Here is a 24150-nt window from a genome sequence, read left to right on the forward strand (position 1 = left end):
CCTTTGCAATTCAGCTCAGTATGGATTTGATGAACTATCACCATCAGCATCATTCTCCACATCATCGTCATCGTTGTCGACGTCGTGATATGCAATTTTCCACACCGACCACAACATTTCGTTTTAAGTGCATGTGTATGTTTGTTTACCATGCGATGGTATCCTGCATTTAAAATGTGATGGTGTTGTTGTTGTTGCTGTTAAGTGTCCATCACTGAACTGACGATGTTGCGGATGATGAGCTGCCACTGTGTCAGCAACCTGCTGCGGATTACATTAATATCAGGTTAAAAATGCTCAAAGCCATGAATGGCATGGAATAGCATTAACATCGAATGTCTAGGAATTGAAAAATACCGTTAAGGGAAATATTTTGTTGGGTTAAGAAAACATTGCTAAAACAATATTGGTTTTTCATGGCAGAACGTAAGGAAGATCATGTGAAATGGAGAATAAACAAAAACCCCCTTGGCAGGCAAGTAAATAATGTATGGCAGTCTCCAACGTCAATTTTGGTATTAATAAAACCCTAAGGCTACTGAAAATATAATTGACCGAACCTGGGTTAGGGACATTCTCATTTTATAACCTACACCACACTGTGGCCAGGGTGCATTTTCCTTTTGATGATCTGCACAGAAACACATTCTGAGTCGATTTATGCATGTCCGTCCGTCCATGTATTTTTGTAAACAAAGTAAAGGTCACATATATTGTCCGAACGAGATGAAACTTTGTACAAATCAAGAACGAACCCTTTTCAAATTGGAGATAATCGGCAACGTTTACATATAGCTCCCATATACAGGGTGAGATAAACAAAAAACTGCAACCAAATTCAGACTGCTGTCATTTCTAAGCCACTCGTCCGACAGCTGTTAAAATTATTCCAACGACAGCTCATTATAATGTTTACAAGCGTTCAAAAGCATTTTGGTGAGAAGTTTCCTGAAAAAAAAAGTTATTCGTGATGGAACTCAAGCGTGATAGTGTGATTTCTTTATATTTGGCTGGAAAACCGCAAGTGGCCATCGTCAGAGCACGCCAGCATATAAATGTGACTAAATCTTTTGTGTCTTGTACCATCGCTCGTTAGTGTGATTGGTGACTAATAACGTAGCCGGATGTCAAGGAAGTGGACAGAAGAAAACAGCAAAATCAGCAGAAATGATTCGAAAATTAAAGAAGCGACTTGATCGAAACCCGAGTCGCAGTGGCCGAAAAATGGATCGGGAACTGAACGTATCGCAATATTTCATTTTGATTTTCATTGAAAAATAAGCTCGGGGTAGAGGCATTGAAATTCCAAAAAGTGCATGAACTCAAAAGAGCTAAATAGTTGCTTCGCTTGGCCGAAAGTGGTGAACTGCCGAATTTGGTTTTCTCCGATCAGAAAACATTCGTTGTCCAGCAGTTTGTAAACAAACAAAATGATTGTGTTTACTTGTTTACTTATGAGCTAAAAATGTGCATCTTCGGTGGGCCACCAGAACTCAAGAGCCGGCCATGGTGATGGTGTGGGCCTCCATAACAGCCGATGGTCTCTCTCCGTTCCGTATTAATCGACCGTGGCATCAAAATAAATGCCGAATATTATTGGTGGGTTTATTAAAGCCTTAGCCACGCAAACATTTTTGCCGCAGACCTTGGACATTCCAACAGGACTCAGCAAGCGCCACCCAAGAATAGTTACAAAATGAGGTTCCTCGCTTCATTTCCAGTGGACAATGGCCACCAAAATCTGTGGATACCAATCCGTTGGACTATTGTGTCCCAATGGTCGCTCACCGCTCAGAATAGATGCTAAAATCTACGGATACCAATCCGTTGAACTATTGTGTCCCGATGGTCGCTCTCCGCTAGTATTAATCGACAGAATAAATGCGATCAGAATTATCGCGTAAATATTCTGGAGGGTGTATTAAAGCCTTGGGCACGCAAACATTTTGGCCGCAGACCTTGGACATTCCAACAGGATCATCGCACTCAGCACGCGCCACCCAAGAATGGTTACAAAATGAAGTTCCTAGCTTCATCTCTAGGGCAAAATTGCCACCAAAATCACCAGATACCATTCCGTTGGACTATTGTGTCTGGAGTATTTTGGAAAGCAAGGTTGGCACTAAAAAATACCAATGTGTCGATCACCTCAAGTAAGCGCTTCGTCAAGAAAGGATCAAAATACTGCAGAGCAACATTCACACAGAGTGTGACGGTGTCGTTGGCCGTTTGAAGGCCACAATTCGTACCAAAGTTGGTCAATTCGAACAAATCTAAACTTATTCTAAAATCTGATGCTATTTCCGACAGTTTTGCTTTCATTCAATAAAATTAAAAACAAATGCAAAAATTATGGCGTTGAACTCTGCTGCAATTTGTTTTATCCCACCCTGTATATGGGAGCTATATCCATATCTGAACCGATTTTAAACAAATTTGATGTACTTGCTTTCAGACCAAATTTGGTTTGTTGGGCCAAAATTCAGGCCATTCGGACTAAATTTTAATCGATTCTCACCAGTTTCAAAAGGGTTCGTTCTTCCTGGGCCGAACAAATATCCGTTTCTTCTCATTCGGATAATAAATGCGACCTGCATTTTGTTCGGAAAAATACATATACCCTCAGCCATAAGTCATATATCATTAGATACGGCCAAAACGTGCCTCATCGTAATAACGCATTTAAAAAATCCGTTTAAGCATCTTTGGACCAAATCCGTTTCAGGACATTTGGAGTCGATCTAGCGATTTTAGTCCGTCCATCTGTTTGTCTGGCTGGTGCGAACGATAACTCTCATATTGAGTATCCGATTTGGTCCAAACTTGGTATATCGTAATATTATTATCAAACTTAGATCGAGTTCGGAGATGGGTAATATCGGTTCACTCCTTCTGGTACCTGCCCCACAAATAGTCGAACTAAAAAACTGTATATACTTCACTGCACAGAAAGAGAAAGGATAATCAAAAGTTTGCTCCAACTTTGCTAATCCTAATATTTGCAACAGTGCTACATCAGGTTCTAATATGGCCATCCATCATGTACCTCCCCCACAAAGGGTCAACATTTCGAATGTCCATGATGTTCAAAAAAACGCGAAATTAATAACCGATTCCGTTCAGACTTGGTACATCTCAATGTTTCCATCATTGTTATAAAAAAACGGTAGAGATCAGTCCTTTTCTTCTGGTACCTCCCCCACTAAGAGTCAAATTTTGGAAAACCAAAATGTTTATAGAATCCAAAATAAGCATCAGTTTCTCTTTATATTTCACACATACAAATATTTTTGCTAACACAAGATCTATTGTGAGCATGGGATATATCGGTCCTCTCTTTCTGATACCCCGCTCCCCACAAAAGTTTAAAATTTTGAATATCCATGAAACTCATAGAAAGCGAAATCAATATCCGATTTCATTCCAGACTTGTTGTGTCTCAATTTTTTTCATTAACACAAGATCTGCTATAAAGATGGTAGAGGTCGGACCATTTCTTTTGCTGCCTGCCCCACATAGGGTTTGAGATTTTGAAAAACAAAACGCTCAAAGAAAGCGAAAAAAATTTCACACATGCAAACATTTTTTGCTAACACAAGATCTGTTCTGAAGATGATATATATCTGCGAACCGCTTCTGTTACCCACAAATGGTCACAATTTCCAATACTTTTATCTGTCATAAATTGCGAAGCACTGACTGATACTTCTTAACTTGTTATTTATTATTATTTTTATTTTTTTATACTCTACACCACAAGGTAGTCAGGGTATTGTGTCTTTGTGCATTTGTTTGTAACAGGCAAAAGGAAACGAGATAGACCCATAGTTCCTTTTGATGATCTGCATAGAATCACTTTCTAATTTGATTTATTCATGTCAGTCCGTCTGTCCGTCCGTCTGTCCATGTATTCTTGTGAACAAAATGCAGGTCGTATTATTATCCGATTGAGATGAAGTATTCCAAACAACATTTGTTTGGCTCAAGGACGAACCCTATTAAAATTGAAGACGATCGGTCTAAATTTTGGATATAGCTTCCATATATATCTTCGCCCGATTTGCTTTTTATTGTGCACCAACCGTGTAATATCAGCTCGAATAGTATGGAATTTTGCACGTACGACCAGATTGGACCTGAAAATAAGTATCCCGAATTTGACCGAAATCGGTTCAGATATAGCTATAGCTCCCATATAAATTTTTTATGCGATTTGTTATTTTTTTCCTCCGCAGACGTAATATGCACTCTGTAACAACAATACTTGGGGAAATATATCAAATACAGGGTTGTCCATATTCGACGGACCCATCTGGCAACGCCATAACTTTTGACAGAGATGTCACATCGCTTAATGACATACCGCGTTTCAAGCGTCAGTCCAAGCAGATTTTTACCATGAACCAATACACGCCACGCGAAATAGTTGAAGTTTACATTCAACAGAAGAAGTCAATTGTGAAAACTCAACGTGCTTTTAAAACATTAAAAAAATGTGAGAAGTGCGCCTTCTAAGAACACCATTAAGCGTTTATACGACAAATTTTCGACTGGTAAGGCTCTTTCTAATCCGAAGAGGCCATATAAAAGTCGACCAAGGCGATCGGCCGAGAATATCGCTGCCGTACGAGCCAGTGTTGAGTGGTCCCCAAGAACATCCCAAAAACACGGTTCTCAGCAGTTGGGCGTGGCTCGGTCCATTTTACAACGGATTATTCGCATTGATTTGCATTTGTTCCCGAACAATATTCAATTGACGCAAAGAATGTTGCCTGCGGACAAGCCTCGTCGATTGGAATGGGCCCAAAGAGTCATCGGTCCGTCGAATATGGGCAACCCTGTACAGCTCAGAAATACATTTGCTAAATTTTATCGAGATCGGCTCAGATTTGGATATAGCTCCCATATATAACTTCGTCCGATTTACCTTTGATTGTGCACCAATCGTCTAATATTTGTCCAAATGGGATGGAATTTAGCACATACGACCGAATTGAGTCTAGAAGCAAGTATGCTAAATTTGGTGAAGATCGGTTCAGATATAGCTATAGCTCCCTTATATACTGTTCATCCGATTTGTTATATTTGTTACCCACAGCCGTAGTATGCACTCCGTAACAACGATATTCGGGGAAATATATCAAATACAGCTCAGAAATATCTTTGCCAAATTTTATCGAGATCGGTTCAGATTTGGATATAGCTCCCATATATATCTTTATCCGATTTCAAATTAATTGTGCACCAAATGGGCAATACAAGTCCGAATTTCAAAGGTACAAATGCTTCGGCATATTTAGTCCTTTGAACTTTAAATTATAATTATAATCATAGGGTGTATGATTGAATTCTCCCATAAAAACTTTTAATTGTTATGTGGAGCTTTACTAAATTAGCAAAGTGGTGTAGGGTATCATAAAGTAGGCCCCGCCCGACTTAAAGACTTTCTTTACTGGTTTTTATTTTATTTCTTGGAATTTACTCTATTAACCTTCTCTCCACTCTCCTGTAGGTTGATATATTGGATACATCCGGCGATATGCAATTTCCTGCCATGCGACGTCTGTCCATAGCCACAGCGCATGCATTTATGCTCGTCTATGCCACAACATCTGGACCAAGTTTTCAATGTGTTAAACAATGTTTCGAAGAAATACGAGAGCAAAGAGCTGATTTTCAGGTAAGTTATGTTTAATGCCACAACTACAACAACAACAACTGGCAGAAAAAATATATATATCTGAAAATTGCTTATTTGTTGGAATTCAAAACCAAGGCCAGCAAGAAATCTCTAATTATTTCATTTAACTATCATTTGCATATTTGTGGTTATTAAAATAAGTTGGAATGCAAAGCAAACCATAGATTAAATCAATTCTCGAAACGGCAATTTAATTATTTTTATTAAAATCGAATTTCTTGGAAATTCTGGAATTTTTGTTGTTGTATTAATGCTGGCCTTGATGGAGTAATTAAAGCTAAGCGCAAAAGTCATTTTGTAGGCCATGTTAATGGTGGTTTAAATATTTATTTAACAAATTAATGGGAAAAAAAAAATAAATTAATCCCAAGAAATGAGAACCAGTTTGACCTCATGAAAATATGCAGAAAAAATGAAAAACGACGATCATAGTTTTCACTCCCTCCACTTTGGTGAAAAGTTGACTTATGGTCGAATAGATTATCCTCAATTTTTTTAATTTCATTGTAAGATGACTACGCACATAGGGGATATTCTCTGAAAGCAGTAAATTTACCACCAGAGATCACGGCATTGGGACTGATACCTTAAAAATTCAGAAAAACAAGATGTATAAAAGCCATAATAAAAAGTGGACTTTCAATGAATTTCTTGAGATGAGCTAACCTAATTATTTGATAGGAAATCGGGAGGAGAAGCCTTTTTCGTAGACTGTACAAAAACATAGAATGATACATTCCATTTTTATAATTCCAAACATATTTTCATATTTTTTTTTCATTAACGAATTTTATAATAAATTAAAAAAAAAAACGATTTATTTAAAAGATCTGAAGATCTTTGAAAAGTGTTTCCATGGCCAGGAATATCTGAAAAGCTCTTCTATGGCTAAAGACATTCCAAATGAACTTTCAATAACTATTTTGGGCGGCAGGCTTCTAAAAAGCTCTTCTGTAGTTAACGGCGTTTTAGAATTTTGAAAAGGTATTTAATGGCAGAGAACTTTTTGACAAGAGATTTCTCCATACAGGGTCAGATGAAAAAACTGCAACAAACTTCAAACAGGTGTCATTTCTAAGCCACTCGTCCGACAGCTATTAAAATTATTCTACTCACAGCTCATTATATTGTTTGCAAGCATACAAAAGCATCTTGGTGAGAATTTTTCAGAAAAAAAGTTATTCGTGATGGAATTCAAGCGTGATAGTGTGATTTCTTTATATTTGGCTGGAAAACCACAAGTGGCTATGGGTAGAGCACTCCAGCATTTAAATGCAAATAAATCTTTTGTGTCACGTACCATCGCTCGTTACCGTGATTGGTGGCTGGCAGCGTAGCCCGACGTCAAGGAAGTGGTCGGCAGAAAACAGCAACATCAGCAGAAATGGTTCGAAAAATAAAAAAGCGACTTGATCGAAACCCGCATCGCCGTGGCCGAAAATTGGCTCGTGAGCTGAACATATCGCAATATTCCATTCGGCCAATATTGAAAAAAAAAATCTGGGGGTAAAGCCATTGAAATTCCAAAAAGTACAAGAACTTACACCGCAACGGAAAGAAAATAGACCTAAAAGAACTAAAGAGTTGCTTCGCTTGGCCGAAAGTGGCGAACTGCCGAATTTTGGGTTTCTCCGATGAGAAAACATTCGTTGTCCAGCAGTTTGTAAACAAACAAAATGATCGTGTTTACTTGCCACAGAGATCAGCTGAAAATATGCACCTTCGGTTGGCCACCAGACTTCAAGCACCGGCCATGGTGATGGTGTGGGCCGCCATAAAAGCTTATTGTCGCTCGCCGCTCGTATTAATCGACCGGTGCATCAGAATAAATCTCGAATATTATCGCGAAAATATTCTGGAGGTTGTATTAAAGCCTTGGACACGCAAATATATTGGCCGCAGATCTTGGACATTCCAATAGGACTTAGCACCATCGCACTCAGCACGCGCCACCCAAGAATGGTTACCAAATGAGGTTCCTCGCTTCATTTCCAGCGCACAATGGCCACCAAAATCTCCGGATACCAATCCGTTGGACTATTGTGTATGGAGTATTTTGGAAAGCAAGACTGGCACTAAAAAATACCAAAGTGTCGAACACCTCAAGCAAGCGCTTCCCCAGGGTTGGGCCAAAATACCGCAGAGCAACATTCGGACAGCAAATGATTGTTTCATTGGCCGTTTGAAGGCCATAATTCGTACCAAAGGTGACCAATTCGAACAAATCTAAAGTTATTCTAATATTTTGCTTTCATTTAAAAAATTTAAAAAAGAAATGTAAAAATTATGGCATTTGACTTTGTTGCAGTTTTTTTCTCAACCTGTATAGGTCTACGATATTGAATAGCCCCATACAAGAGTACCCCCCGATATTCGGCATTTTCATGATTGTAGCCGAATTTTTCAATGGAATTGTCTGAAAACCCGCACAAGGAGTTACTTCTGAGTACTTTACACCTTGCAAGAGAATCGTCTACATGGGTCCACATTTTATTATAGCACACATATATAACAGTACCCCCGATATTCGGTATTTTCATGATTTTAGCGACATTATTTAGCGACATTATTTACCGGAATTGTTTCAAATTTGAAGTTCGTAATGGATACTACATCCAAAGACAAAAAATTGTCTATGCAGGTCCACGTCTTCGTATAGCTCTCATACATCGGTACCTCCCAATATTCCGTTTTAGGTACAATATTCATCTAATTTTTTTTCAAATTTCGTATTTGAAATTCACAATAGTTACTACAGCCTGTGACATTAAATTGTCTATGTAGATACAGATACAGCCTCCCTATATTCAGTATTTTGACGATTTTATGTACAATCTTCACCGGAATTGTTTGAAATTTCGAATTTGAAGTTCGTAATAGGTACTAAAGCCTGTGGCAGAAAATTGTCTGTGGAGGTCTACGTCTTCGTATAGCCCCCATATAAATATGCCTCCCTATATTCGGTATTTTGATGATTTTTTTCTTCAAGTTTCGCAATTGAATATTGCAATGGCGTATGAAAAAACTTTCCTATGCAGGTCCACGTCTTGGATTCAACTGCTTTATATGGTATTTTTAAGATTTCAATAGAATTTTTAACGGATTTTATGTGTATACTTTCAACAATAGTATGGAGGATATATTAAGTTTGTCATTCCGTTTTTAACACCTCGAAATATACATTTTAGACCCCACATAGTATATAAAAATATATGTCGATTTAGCGATGTCCGTCCGTCTGTCCGTCTGTGGAAATCACTCACCCGAACAAAATGAAGTAGGTTGATAAAATTTTACTCAAATGTGTATTATGTCTGCAGAACTTTTGGTATTGAAAATGGGCCATGTAGGTCCACGTCTACGTATAGCCCCCATATAACGGTACCTCCCGTTATGCGATATTTTGATGATTGTAGCGACATTATTCATCGGAATTGTTTCAAATTTGGTATTTGAAGTTCGTAATGGATACTACCGCCTAAGACAGAAAATTGTCTGTGCAGGTCCACGTTTTATAACTTCTATAGCACCTCCCTATATTCGGTATTTTGATGATTTTAGCTACATTATTAACATATTTTTTCAAGTTTCGCATTTGAATAATGGCATATGACCAAAGTTGCTCATGCAGGTCGACGTCAGACCCTAATATACGACTACATTCGGTGTTTTTAAGATTTTAACAGAATTTTTAACGAATTTAATTTTTTTTTTTTTTGATAATTGCCAAATTTGTACCAAATGGTGAAGAGTATTCAAGGTTCAGTCCGGCCAAACAGCTTTTTTATTTGTTTTGAATGTTTCCAAATTCGTTTCAAAATTCGGCCCAGCCGAACTTACTGTTTTTAACTTGTGGTTTCTCAAAAACCTTCTATTGAACAAGACTTCTGAGAATAGAGTTTAACATAAAAAAGGAATCCTTTCAGAAGGTGTTCCGCGTCTGATGTCAGGACCAACAGGTCCTGCCTGAATGTATACATTTCAAAACTATTTAAGGGTAAAAGACGTCTTCAAATTTCTTTTATGAAAAAGCCCTCTCAGAACGGCCCAACTAACTAATTCCTTATAAAGATGTTACATTCAAGAAATGCTCTCCAAAAAAGGTCTTCCATGGAACGAAAATGTCACTTTTTTATAGCTATCAATGGAGGATATCATAAAATGTCCATCAATGTCCCCTTCTTCCATTTTTATACCCTCAGCCATATGGGTACAGAGGGTATATATCATTTGATACGGTCTAAACGTGTCTAGTCGAAATAACGGTTTTAGACCCTAGGTCTCTTTGGACCAAATCCGTTTCAAAACATTTGGAGTCGATCTACCGATGTCCGTCCGTCCGTCCGTCTGTCTGTCTGGATGGTGCGCACGATAACTCTCGATGGGAGTATCCGATTTGACCCAAACTTGGTACATCGTAATATTTTTGTCAAACTTAGATCGAGTTCGGAGATGGGCAATATCAGTACCTCCCACACAAAATGTCAAAATTTTCAAAGAAAATAGTTTATTTCACAGAAAGGGAAAAGATAATCCGATTTTGCTGGAAATTTGCGAATATTATTTTCATATATTTTCATCAGTGCTAGGTCATGTGCGAAAATGGACAATATCTGTCCACTTCATCAGGGACCTCCCCCACAAAGGTTTAAAATTTTGGATAATTAAAACTCTTATAAAATATCATGTAAGAGTACGATAGTCTTCAAATTTCACATACCCAATAATTTTATTAGTCCAAGGTCTGGTGCGAAAATGGAATGTATCGGCCCATTCCTTCTGGCAACTCCCCCACAAAGTGTCGAAATTTTGGATACCCATGAAGCTAATAAAACGCCAAATTAACATCCGATTCCATTTAGACTTGGCACATCTCAACATTTCTATCAACACAAGATATGTTATAAAGGTGGTATAGGTCGAACCATTTCTTCTCCCCCATACATAGGGTTCAAGATTTTGAAAAACGAACGCCCAAATAAAGCGAAATAAACATCCAACTCTCCTCAAATTTCACACATACAAATATTTTTGCTAACACAAGTTCGGTTGTGAAGTTGATATATATCTGCCAACCCACAATTTTCAATAATTTTATCTGTCATAACTTTCGGAACAATTTAGCAATTCTTTACTACTTGCTATGCTTAAATATTTCTCTAAATTAGAAGCCTGATATGAATATGAAATTTATCGGAATTTATGATTTCGCATAAAATTGGACATAAATATCCTTTCTTTTATTGTTGCCAAATATTTCGCTCAATATTTTATATTTGTATCAGATGAAGTATAAAAGTGGAATATTTCGGTAGACTCTATCTTGTACATCATTCACATTTTAACATTTTCTAAAAATTATTACATATCTCATATATAGTGAAGGAGTTAGGAACGTCGGAATATTTATATCATATTTTGGGGTCCGATACGAAATAGACAATATTGGGCCATTCCTTCGGAACCTGCTCCATAGAGGGTAAAACGTTTGAATAATTGTAACACTAGTCAAATTATATTTAAATAACCGAACACGGGCTGAGGGTTTATATCTGTCGGCAATACCAACCGATACTTTTTAACTTGTTAATTGGTAATTTGCCATCAATTTAATATCCTCCTCATTTTATTGTACCAAACTGCATGTCAAGTAACAATCAAGAGACAGCAATGATACCCAACAACCATAATTTAACCTTAACCAATCAACATTATCCATGTGCAAATATGTATGTACATCTGTGAGACTGCAATTGTAGTAATAACCACAAAACCAATAAAAAAAAAAAACAAGTAATAATTCTGTAAGTTCGGCCCGGCTAAACTTTGAATACCCTCCACCATTTGGAACGAATTTGGCAATTCTCAAAAAGAATAAAATCCGTAAGAATCTTAAAAATACCGAATGTATCTGTTACATTAGGGTCTATACGACGACATGGACCTGCAAAGGTAACTTTTGTCATAAGCCATTACAATATTCAAATGCGAAACTTAACAAAAAAAACGGTTAATAATGTTGCTAAAATCATCAAAATACCGAATATCGGTAGGTACCGTTATACGAAGCTATACGAAGACGTGGACCTGCACAGACAATTTTCTGTTATAGGCTGCAGTATCCATTACAAACTTCAAATACCAAATTTCAAACAATTCCGGTGAATAATGTGGTTAAAATCATCAAAATACCGAATATGTGGAGAAACCGTTATATATGGGGCTATACGAAGACGGGGACCTTCACAGACAATTTTCTGTCTTAGGCTGCAGTATCCATTACGAACTTCAAAATACCAAATTTGAAACAATTCCGGAAAATAAATTCGCTAAAATCATCAAAATACCGAATATCGGGAGGTACCGTTATATGGGGGCTATACGAAGACGTGGACCTGCACAGACAATTTTCTGTCTGTGGCTGTAGTATCGATTACGAACTTCAAAAACCAAATTTGAAACAATTTCGGTGAATAATGTGGTTAAAATCATCAAAATACCGAATATCTGGAGGTACCGTTATATGGAGGCTATACGAAGACGTGGACCCATTTTCAATACCAAAAGTCCTGCAGACATAACATACATTTGAGTAAAATTTGTATCAATCTACTTCAATTTGTTCGGAAGCTAGAGTGATTTCCACAGACAGACAGACAGATAGACGGATAGACGAATAGACGGACGGACATCGCTAAATCGACATCGAATTTTATGCCGATCAAAAATATATATACTTTGTGGGGTCTAAAGTGTATATTTCGAGGTGTTACAAACGGAATGTCTAACTTACTATACCCTCCATACTATGGTGGAGGGTATAAAAATACTTCTTGTATTACAAATTGTCAAATTGACCTGCAAATAAACACACAAAAATCTCACATCATCATCGTCGTCGATGTCGATGACGACGTATCGTCATCAGCAAACTCTCCAAGCTCTGACCTTTGCAAACATGACCCAAACGACTACATCATGCTCTACACAGTTGTTCCTGTTGTTATTGTCCTGTATTTGCTTATATCATTTTTGTTGTTGTTTTTTTTTGCAGGACATACCCATAGTTATTGCCGGCAATAAATCTGATTTGGCCAAAACCCACAGAGAAGTCAAACTGGAGGAGGTAACAGACTGGGTCTATTGTGAATTACCACGGCTAAGGTAAGCTATTGTTGTTGTTGTCGTTGTTATTATGGTATTTGTGTGTGTGTGTGTTTTATTGCTAGTATATGTGTGTGTGCGTTTTCAGTTTTTTTTCTCATTTCTTGTATTGTGTGTTTTGCGGTCATTGTCGTAATTGATGCGGCCGGCTTTGTGGGTTTTTTTGTTTTTTTTTTTTTTTTTTAAACATTCCGAACGCCTTAGAGTAGAAACGTCCCTTTGATTTGAATGATTGAACACAATTGATGAGGCTTTTTATTGTTTGGTTTATGTGGCCCAGATGTCACAGGGTTGAAGGTGTCAATATTTCCAACTTGAAGCCGTGTGTTATTTGTTGTTTTATGGCTTTTTAAAAGGTGAGACACCGTAGAACTGTTGGAAAAGTTTGAAAGGCTCGGTGAATTAGAAAATAATTTAAGGGGAAATTTTATTAATTTAAGGGTATTCAAAAAGGAATTGGTATTTTATATAATCTCAATAGAGGATCTGCATATTGGTTTTGCATAGAAAAACATAACAAACCTCAGGTATTTTAATCTGGATTTGTGAAGATTCGAACTATTCTAGGAAACTTGGAGATGGAATGAGTAATTTTTTATACCCTCCACCATAGTATGGAGCGCATATTAAGATTGTAATTCTGTTTGTGACACCTCGAAATATAAATTTTAGACCCCACAAAGTATATATCAGCATAAAATTCTATGTCGATTTAGCGATGTCCGTCCGTTTATCTCTCTGTCCGTCTGTGGAAATCACTCTAGCTTACGAACAAATTGATGTAGATTGATTAAATTTTACTCAAATGTATATTATGTCTGCAGGACTTTTGGTATTGAAAATGGATCATGTAGGTCCACGTTTTCATTTAGCCCACATATAACGCTACCTCCCGATATTCGGTATTTTGATGATTTTAGCGACAATATTCACCAGAATTGTTTCAAATTTGTTATTTAATGTTTGTAGTGGATACTACAGCCTATGACAGAAAATTGTCTGTGCAGGTTAACGTATTCGTATAGCCGCCATAAAACTGTAACTCCCGAAATTCCATTCTCTGTGGATTTTAGCGACATTATTCACCGGAATTCTTTCAAATTTGGTATTTGATGTTTGTTGTGGATACGACGGCGTATAACAGAAAGTTGCCTGTGCAGGCTCACGTCTTCGTATAGCCCCCATATAACGGTACCTCCCGATATTCGGTATTTTGATGATTTTACCCACATTATTATTATTATTTATTTATTTATTTATTTTTTTTTTTTTTTGAGAGAGTTTCTCTTAAGACAAGGCTAAAGTCGGGCATGTCTACCATTTGATATCCTACTATACTGAAATTTCGGTAAAGTTTCTGCAGATCTGAAACCTTTTTGACTAGAATGAAGATATACCAGGTCTTACACTTCAAATAAAAGCTGCTGAGATTTTCTATGTTTATGTGACGCCTCTGAATATCGAAGGACTTTGAGGAATTGTATTTTTAAAAAAAAAATCTTTAGTGTCTTTTAGCAGTCCATTGAGGTCCACATGAGGCCTCCAGGGGCTTTTTTTCCATGTTATACCCTTCAACACTACAATACGTTGGAAGCCCCCTTATGTCCAAATCCATTCGAAAGATTTCCTTTTCGGAATGATATCATAGAGTCCTGCCCAGATGTTGCCCTTAAGTTTTAGACCGGGGCGATTTGCCTAATATTTACCTACTCCGTCGCATTGTAAGGTATTCAAAACAATTTCACACAAAGTTGTGGTCCATTTACAGCTAAACCCAATGGTCATCCAAAATTCTAGACTTCTTCTCTGTCAATAACTCTCTTCTCATTCAAAATTTCGTATCGATTGGTTTTCAATTGTGACCTGTAGAGCAAATGCAAAACCAGGAAATTTTAAATGATAAACAATAACTCTAAATCTGAGCCTAACCTTACCTCAATGTAAAATTTCGTAAGGAGCGCACGATAATTTCTCAAACCATCAAACACGACTGCTTCTTAAAAAATCCACGTTTATTGGTATTCAAGAGGTCCCTGGAAATAATATTCTTTCAGAAAGTGTTGCTAAAAAATATTCTTTCAAAAATCCTCGATTGGAATTCAGGAAGTTCCGCTTAAAATATTATTTCAAAAATCCTCGTTTGGAATTCAGGGAGTTCCGCTAAAAATCTTGTTTTAAAAAATTCACGTTTGGAATTCAGAAAGTTCTGCTAAAAATATTCTTTCAAAAATCCACGTTTGGAATTCAGGAAGTACCGCTTAAAATATTCTTTCAAAAATCCACGTTTGGAATTCAGGAAGTACCGCTTAAAATATTATTTCAAAAATCCTCGTTTGGAATTCAGGGAGTTCAGCTAAAAATATTCTTTCAAAAATCCACGTTTGGGATCCAGGGGTACTTGGAAAAAATATTCTTTGAAAAACCCACGAAAGTTCTGTCGAAAGTCCAAGTCTGAAATTCAGGAGATCCTTTAAAAAAAAACTATTTCAAAAATCCAAATTTTGGATTTGGAATTCGGGAAATTCTGCTAAATGAATATTCTTTCAAAAATCCAAGTTTGGAATTCAGGAGGTCCTTAAAAGATATTATTTCAAATATTCAAGGTTCGTATTCTGGAGGTCCTTAAAAAATATTCTTTTAAAAATCTACGTATGGGATTCAGGAGGTGCTTGATTGGTCCATTTCAGCAGCTAAAAATTTTTAATCTCTAGCCTTCTAAAAAATCCATGTTAACTACGAACATCTTTCAAAACAATGGACTTCTTTTCTGATACTATCCTTAACCCCATGCAAAATTTCGTAAAGAATATAAAATATGAAAAAAATATATTACAGAAAAATATTCACATTTCTATCCGATTTTTCTAGATTTTATTCTTTTCTGGCAAATAGCTATTCTGAAGTGGTGCGATTTATCGAAAACCGTCCAGCCTTTAATGAGTTATAAGCGGTCTAACTAACATCCCCTTCTTTTATATATGAGATTCTATATAGTTCGGTCAGAAGTTATTTCGCTGGAATTAATAATATTTGCGGCTGTGGTTCATTTTAACCACTAAATATTATTCGATGATCAAAATTTGTCGGCAAAATACCGATTCAGTTCGTTTATACTTGTGACCTTTGGTGCAATTGCAAAATCAGAAAATTAATATGTTTTTGGTCCATTTTAAAATAAATATTTTGAAATTAGAATAGAATAGGCTTCTATTCTGATCCTAATCCCACCTCCATACAATATTTCGTGAGGATCGGGCCATTAGTACATAGTTAGATCGACTCAGACATATTTAGATCGACTTAGCTCGATCAATGATCTATATATAAAATCCTATTTGCTACAACAATATTTCGAAGTGTTACAGCATTTTTAACCCAATCAAACGTATGATATCAGGTAAAGGTATCTCCATATCTGAATTTTTGCAGAAATTATAGTAATTTTCCTGGAAAACCGAAAACCTTTTCTGTATAAATTTTTGACATCAGTGGACCCAAATTACCCTAAAAAAGTATTTTTTTTTTCAAAATAAAAATTTAATCTCGGAAGGAAATGAATTAAAAAGGGAGGTACTGGTATGTGGGGCTTATACGAAGACCTTTACCTGCATACACAATTTTCTGTCACAGACTTTAGTTCCCATTACGAACTCTAAATACGTAATTTGAAACAATTCCGGTGTATAATGTCGCTAAAATCATTAAAATACCGAATATAGGGAGGTACCATTATATGGGACTATAGGAAGACATGGACCTGCACAGAAAATTTTCTGTCTTAGGCTGTAGTGTCTATTACGAACTTCAAATACCAAATTTGAAACAATTTCGGTGAATAATGTTGCTAAAATCATTAAAATACCGAATATCAGGAGCTACCGTTATATGGAAGACGTGGACCTCAACAGACAATTTTCTGTCATAGGCATCCATTGCGAACTTCAAATACCAAATTTGAAACAAATCCGGTGAATAATGTCGCTAAAATCATTAAAATACCGAATATCAGGAGGTACCGCTATATGGGGGCTCTACGAAGACGTGGACCTGCACAGACAATTTTATGTCTAACGCCGTAGTATATATTACGAACTCTAACTACGTAATTTTAAACAATTCCGGTGAATAATGACGCTAAAATCATCAAAATACCGAATATAGGGAGGTACTAATATATGTGGCTTATATGAAGACGTGGACCTGCAAAGACAATTTTCTGTCATGGGCTGTATCATCCATTACGAACATCAAATACCAAATTTGAAACAATTCTGGTGAATAATGTCGCATAGTGTCTCACTATGCCTCTAGAATTTTTTAAACCAAAAAGTGTACATGGGGGCGTATGATTGTTACACAAAATTCGGAGGACATAGCTCATACGCAACCATGACTGACATCTTATAAATCTTTCAACTTTAAATTCATTTATTTCTCTCAATTACTTTGTTCCCATGAATCTTGAAATACATATTAAATAATTACTCCAAAAATATGTATCATAAGTACCCAGCACTCAAGTAGTCTTAATAATATAAATAAATTAAATAAATGATATATCACACACCGTAACATATTGGTACTCAAAAAGTACTTACATTGCTGTAGTCGTTAGACATTTTAGGTTAGTTGGAAAATTAAACTCTGATGCAAATGTTCGAACGAAAAATGGGGGGGGGGGCGAATGTAATAAATTGCATTTAGCTCCCCATAAATACCGCATAAATGGACGATTTTTTATTGCCGCCGGAAGGAAACTGGAAAAAAAACACGAAATTGGGACATTAAATTTACTTGAATGCATGCCATTGCATGCCGGACCAAACCAAAGTTATTTGGGAAAACCATGAAAAAGTTGCGTTTTTTTTTTTCAGAAAGATATTATGGAGTTTAATGATACAACAAAAACATTGCTTCGAGGTCATTTGCCGATTGCGGAAAAATAAGGACAATTGCTGGCATTACTCATTGGCCTAAGTAGGCATTTAGGGTTTGTTAAAAAAAATAATAAAAGAAAGTAAAATAAAATAGTTATGAAAAAGTGGAAAAAAGTTAAATAGAGTCGTTATTTTCATTTTCTGCTCTAGGTAAAATAGTTTCTCCAAAGCCCTAATTTAAAATTGACAAATTGGAAAATAAAAGTCAGTCTAGCGGCCAGCGCATAACCTCAGTAGTGGATGGTTTTTAAGCTAGGAATATATTCTAAATCAGAATCTCCTTCTTTCAAATGCCATGACTTTTTATACCCTCAGCCATATGCCTACAGACGGTATTAGTCATTTGATACGAAGAAATTGTGTCTCATAGAACCAAATCTGTTTCAGGACATTTGGAGTCGATCTAGGGGTGTCCGTTCGTTTGTCTGTCTGGCCGATCGGCCGGCTGGTGCACACGATTATGCTCGAAGGGAGTATCCGAATTGTATCAAACTTAGATCGCATTCGGATATGGACAATATTGGTCCACTCCTTCCTGTACCTCCCCACAAAAAAAAAAATAAATAAATAAAAATGTTCACAGAAAATAATTTTCCTTATATAACTAGGAAGGATCATCTAATTTTGTTCAAAATTACGAATCTCAATATCTGTATCGAGCCACTTCATCATGTACCTCCCCCAAAAAAAGGGGTCAATATTTTCAATAGCTATGAAGCTCATGAAACGCGAAATGAACATTTGATTTTTTTCTAAACTTAGCACATCACCAAGAGTGATCCAAAATTAGTACCATTTGAAACTTTACGAACACACCACAATTTTTACATTTTTTTTTTAATTTATTGAATGAAAGCAAAATACGTCGGAAATAGCATCAAATTTTAGAATAAGTTTAGATTTCTTCGAATTGGTCATCTTTGGCACGAATTATGGCCTTCAAACGGCTAATGAAACCGTCACACGCTGCCCGAATGTTGCTCTGCGGTATTTTGGCCCATTCCCGGCGAAGTGCTTGCTTGAGATGATCGACACTTTGGTATTTTTTAGTGCCAACCTTGCTTTCCAAAATACTCCAAACACAATAGTCCAACGGATTGGAATCCGGAGAATGTGGTGGCCATTGTGCGCTAGAAATGAAGCGAGAAACCTCATTTTGAAACCATTCTTGGGTGGCGCGTGCTGAGTGCGATGGTGCTGAGTCCTGTTGGAATGTCCAAGGTCTGCGGCCAAAATGTTTGCGTGCCCAAGGCTTTAATACACACTCCAGAATATTTTCGCCTTAATACTCGGCATTTAATCTGATGTCACGGTCAATTAATACAAGCGGAGAGCGACCATCGGCTGTTATGGCGGCCCCAACCATCACCATTGCCGGCGCTTGAGTTCTGGTGGCCAATCGAAGGTTCACACTTTCAGCTGACCTCTTTGGCACGATAATTTTGTTAGTTTACAAACTGCAGGACAACAAATGTTTTCTCATCGGAGGAAATCAAATTCGGCAGTTCACCTCTTTCGTCCAAGCGAAGCAACTCTTTAGCTCTTTTCAGTCTATCTTCTTTCTTTTTGGAATTTCAATTGCTTTACCCTGAGCTCATTTTTCAATATTTGCCGAATGGAATATTGCAATATATTCAGCTCACGAGCCATTTTTCGGACAATGCGACGCGGGTTTCGATCAAGTCACTTCTTTACTTTTCGAACCATTTCTGCTTATGTTGCTGTTTTCCTCCGTCCACTTCCTTGACGTCGGACTACGTTAACAGTCACCAATGACGGTAACGAGCGATGGTACGATACACAAAAGATTTATTCCGCTTTAAATGCTGGAGTGCTCTAACGATAGTCACTTTTGGTTTTCCAGCCAAATATAAAAAAATCACACTTGAATTCCATCACGAATAACTTTTTTCTGGAGAATTCTCACCAAAATGCTTTTGTACGCTTGTAAACAATATAATGAGCTGTCACTGGAATAATTTTAACAGTTGTCGGACGAGTGGCTTAGAAATGACAGCAGTCTGAAGTTGGTTGCAGTTTTTTCATCGCACCCTGTATAAGTAATCGATCAATAGATATGTGCATATAAAATCTAAATTTTTAGGATGTACTACCGAATCTGATACTAAATCTCCGGTTCTAAGTGGAATTTACTTGGAATTTTTAAGGAAAACCTGTGCAGCGGTTTTCGTGTCCATAAATTACAAACAAACATTTTTCTCTTCTTGTATATATAGAGAAGAGGAAAGAGACAGAAGACATATCATGAACTCCACACATACATATACCACGCATTAGGTAGAAGAATATAGGTAGATGCATCAACGCTTGGGAACATTGATATGTCGTCAATTTTAAAATTTGTATACCCTACACCACAAGGTGGTCAGGGTATTATATCTTTTTATATTTGTTTGTAACAGGCAAAAGGAAACGAAATAGACCTATAGTTCCTTTTGATGATATGCATAGAATCACATTCTGAATCGATTTATTCATGTCCGTCTGTCCATGTATTTTTGTAAACAAAGTACAGTTCACATTTATTGCCCTATCCAGATGCAATTTTGCACGAACCCTATTGAAATTGGAGATAATCGGTCAAAATTTAGATATAGCTCCCATATATATCTTCGTCCGATTTGCCTTTTATTGTGCACCAAACCTGTAATATCAGTCCGAATTGTATGGAATTTTGCACGTACGATCAGATTGGACCTGAAAATAAGTATGCCAAATTTCATCGAAATCGGTTCAGATATAGCTATAGCTCACATATATATAGTTCTTCGGATTTGTTATTTTTGTCCTCCGCAGCCGAAATATGCACTCTGTAACAACAATATTTGGGGAAATTTATCAAATACAGCTCAGAAATGCATTTACTAAATTTTATCGAGATTGGTTCAGATTTGGATATAGCTCCCATATATAACTTCGTCCGATTTACCTTTGATTGTGCAACAAACGTCTAATATTTGGCCAAATTGTATGAAATTTGGCATTTACAACCTATTTGAGTCTAGAAGCTAGTATGTCAAATTTGGTGATGAAATTATATTATTATTAAATTATAATTATAATCATAGCGTGTACGATTGAATTCTCCCATAAAAACTTTTAATTCTTATGCGCAGCTCTACTAAAATAGCAAAGTGGTGTAGGGTATCATAAAGTCGGCCCCGACCGACTTTAAGACTTTCTTTACTGGTTTTTAAATATAAGTAGATTTTTATATGTTTTTTTATACGACGTTAATCGGGCTTTATTACATTGCATACTTTCAGGCTTGAAAATTGTTAAACACTGTGGCAATGAGGTTAAGTTTTTTATCAATGAGGTTGAGTTTTTTTTATTGACAGCCGCAGAAAATTAAACAACGGGTCAAGTGAAAAAGACCTTCATTATTATATAAAACACAAAATTATTTATCTCTTCGCAAAATAAGAACGTGTTAATTTTTTCCTATTTAATTGATGTCATGTCCATTTGTTTTTTCGTACATCAAATGCATATGACATTGCTGATGCTGCATATATCCAAAACAAAAAAAAACAAAAACACATTCACACACATTTTATTCAAAATGCCTGTCAGTTGTAAATGAATTGCAAAAAGAGAGCCAAACAAACGATCAAATGTCTCTGGAATGGAAATGATGCAGTCATTTGTAAGCTATGCAAATAATAAAATTCAACATTCGTTCAAAAGATTCAAATGAATTTGTTGTAAAGTATTTTTGTTCGTTTTTCATTTTTTCTGATGCTGCTGTCGCTCGCCGCATGTTACTTGCTACCACAGTTGGATGTTGTTGTTTTTTCTTTGTTTTTTCTCTTCGCTCATATTTGACCCAAATTTGAGTACACAAAAATTGTGACAACAACAAAAAAAATGTGCAGAGTAAATGACAAAAATATAAAATGAAAAGCGCCAATGTTTGTTTCTACATGGGTCATGGAATATTCATTTGTTGGTGTGCAAGTGTGAATGTCAATGTACGTGTGCCTGCTCTCATGATAACCAACCAATTTATATTTAATACCCAAAAAATAAATATATATTGTGTGCATCTAGATAGGATATTGGTGGCTATTTTTGGTAGCCGGGGGAGGGGGGGGGGGGTGGATTTGTGGTAGATGTTGTTACTAGTTACCAAGTTAGGGGGATAACGAAATACGGATGCCACAAATAGAAACCCGCCTTTAATTCTTCAATAGATAAAAGGCCCTCCATCGGTTGTATCAGGAACTCGTTGGATCTTTTTTAAATATTTTACAAGGATTTACGCTTTTACAACTGTTTTTAAATTTTTTAAAAGTACTTATAAAAACACAAATTAGAAAATATCAGTGGGTTTTTACCAACAGATGTATATCCTCTGCCAATGTTCGATTATTTAAATATATTTATACCCTACAACACTATGTGTTCGCATAATATTTAGGGGTTAAAATAGACCATAGCATTTGTGACAAATAAAAGTCAAATTTTCCATTAAACCGCGAATATTTTTAATGCCTGTGAAATCACAAATAGACAAACAGATCAATTCTGACCGTCATGTAGATGCCGATAGTAAATATATCGGATATATATAGCGAAATATATACAATGTGTATGTACCAAGGAAGGGGATGTTAGCTAGAATGCTTATATCTCCAGAAGGGTTGGAGCAATTTTGACAAATTTTGTAAAATTAGAATGCCCTATTGGCATAAAAGTATAAAATCTAAAAAATCGCCTAAAAAGATACCAATAATGATGTTAATATAGATTTTGTAGTATTTTGTGACATTTTTTTATTTTTTCATATTTTTTATCGCATGCGATTTTTATACCCTACAACATATGTGTTGGGGGTATTATAAGTTTGATTGGGCCAAAAATTATGTAACACCTCGAAATATTGATTTCCCACATAGGAAAGCATATATGGATCTTCCTATCTCGCCGAGCTGAGTCGATCTGGCTATGTAAGTCCGTCCGTCCGTCTGTCCATGTTAATTAGTAATCACGCTACAGGTCGCAATTATGGCCCAATCTTCATGAAATTTAGAATGGAGGTGGGGCTAGGGTCAGAATAGAACCCTATTTCTTTTGGAGATGATCGCATAATATTTAGGGTCGATATGGACCAAAAACTGAAAAAATGTCGGATTTTGCAGTAGCTATACAGGTCGCAGTTATAGACCAATCGGCGCGGAACTTCGCATGTAGCTAGAGTTTAGGGCGGGGAAGAAGTCTACCAATTTGGTTGGTCATCGGATAATATTTAGCGGGTAAAATAGACCATATCTTTTGTGTTGAAAAAATTCAAAATTTTTCATTAAACCGCGAATATTTTAAATCCCGGCAAAATCACAAAGCCACGACAAGGTTACTTCTGATCTTTTCATTGATATTAACATCCAACAAATCGGATATATAGCAAAATATGTGCGATATATATGTCTATCAAAGAAGATATGCTTGAAAGATATCTTATATGTAGAGAACGGCTGAACTGATTTCGATACTTCTCATTAGTTCAGAATGGCCTCTTGGCAGGAAAGAAACAACGTCTAAAAAATCGCATAAAAATATCTCTCTAAAGATGAAAATATTGATTTTGTAACATTTTCTCATATTTTTTTCAATTTTGTCATATTTTTGTCATATTTTCATTTTGAATTAAACATTTGGTAATATTTCTACAGCTAACAAAACTAAGTAGTTAGGATATCAGGATATCATATACAGATCACATTTATGGCCCGATCCTTATGAAATTTTGCATGGGGATAAGATGAGGGTCAGAATAGAAGGCTACTCTTTTTGGAGATGATCGCCATATTGAAATGGTTGAAATGGACCAAAAAACTGCAAAATTGTCAGGAGGTCGTAATTATCGCCCGATCCTCACGAACATTTGAATGGGAGTTACCGGACATTGCAAAAGCCAAGCAGTTTTTGATGGCCATCCAAAAATATTCAATGTGTGAAGGAGTTTGCCAACTTTTGTGAACTAAACACGAAAATGTCCATTCCAGTGACTTTTTGGAGAATTCACAAATGCAGGAAAGACGCACTTCTGACTATTTCGTTAACCCTGATTTTGTTGAAGAATATAGTCAAATGTCTGTATCTCATATATATGCATTTCAGTCCAAAACCAATAATAAATGTTAATCTTTTGCCACTTCTGAGGGATTATAGGTCTTTGGGAAATATTGGTTCCAGATCTAGGAAGACCATTTAAGTGCTACATCTACCAATAAATTGGAAATGAGCAAATTAGTTTAAGTTGCTATTATTCGAAAATTCGACAATGAAACCTGATGGTTTTCTTTTATTATTTGTCACAATATC

General features: G+C 36.3%; 1 protein-coding gene across 3 annotated transcripts in view; it reads left to right on the plus strand.

Annotated features, from left to right (window-relative positions):
* LOC101888008 (GTP-binding protein Di-Ras2) overlaps window positions 1-24150 on the plus strand; it is a 161020-nt gene that overhangs the window by 75733 nt on the left and 61137 nt on the right. For all 3 annotated transcript variants that reach the window (XM_059125767.1, XM_059125766.1, XM_059125768.1), the window contains exons 3-4: window positions 5513-5680; window positions 12756-12865. In XM_059125767.1, coding sequence (XP_058981750.1) covers window positions 5513-5680; window positions 12756-12865 — 278 coding nt within the window. The remainder of the gene's footprint in view (window positions 1-5512; window positions 5681-12755; window positions 12866-24150) is intronic.

This window comes from Musca domestica, unplaced genomic scaffold (assembly GCF_030504385.1).
Source record: "Musca domestica strain aabys unplaced genomic scaffold, Musca_domestica.polishedcontigs.V.1.1 35, whole genome shotgun sequence".
NCBI lineage: Eukaryota > Metazoa > Arthropoda > Insecta > Diptera > Muscidae > Musca > Musca domestica.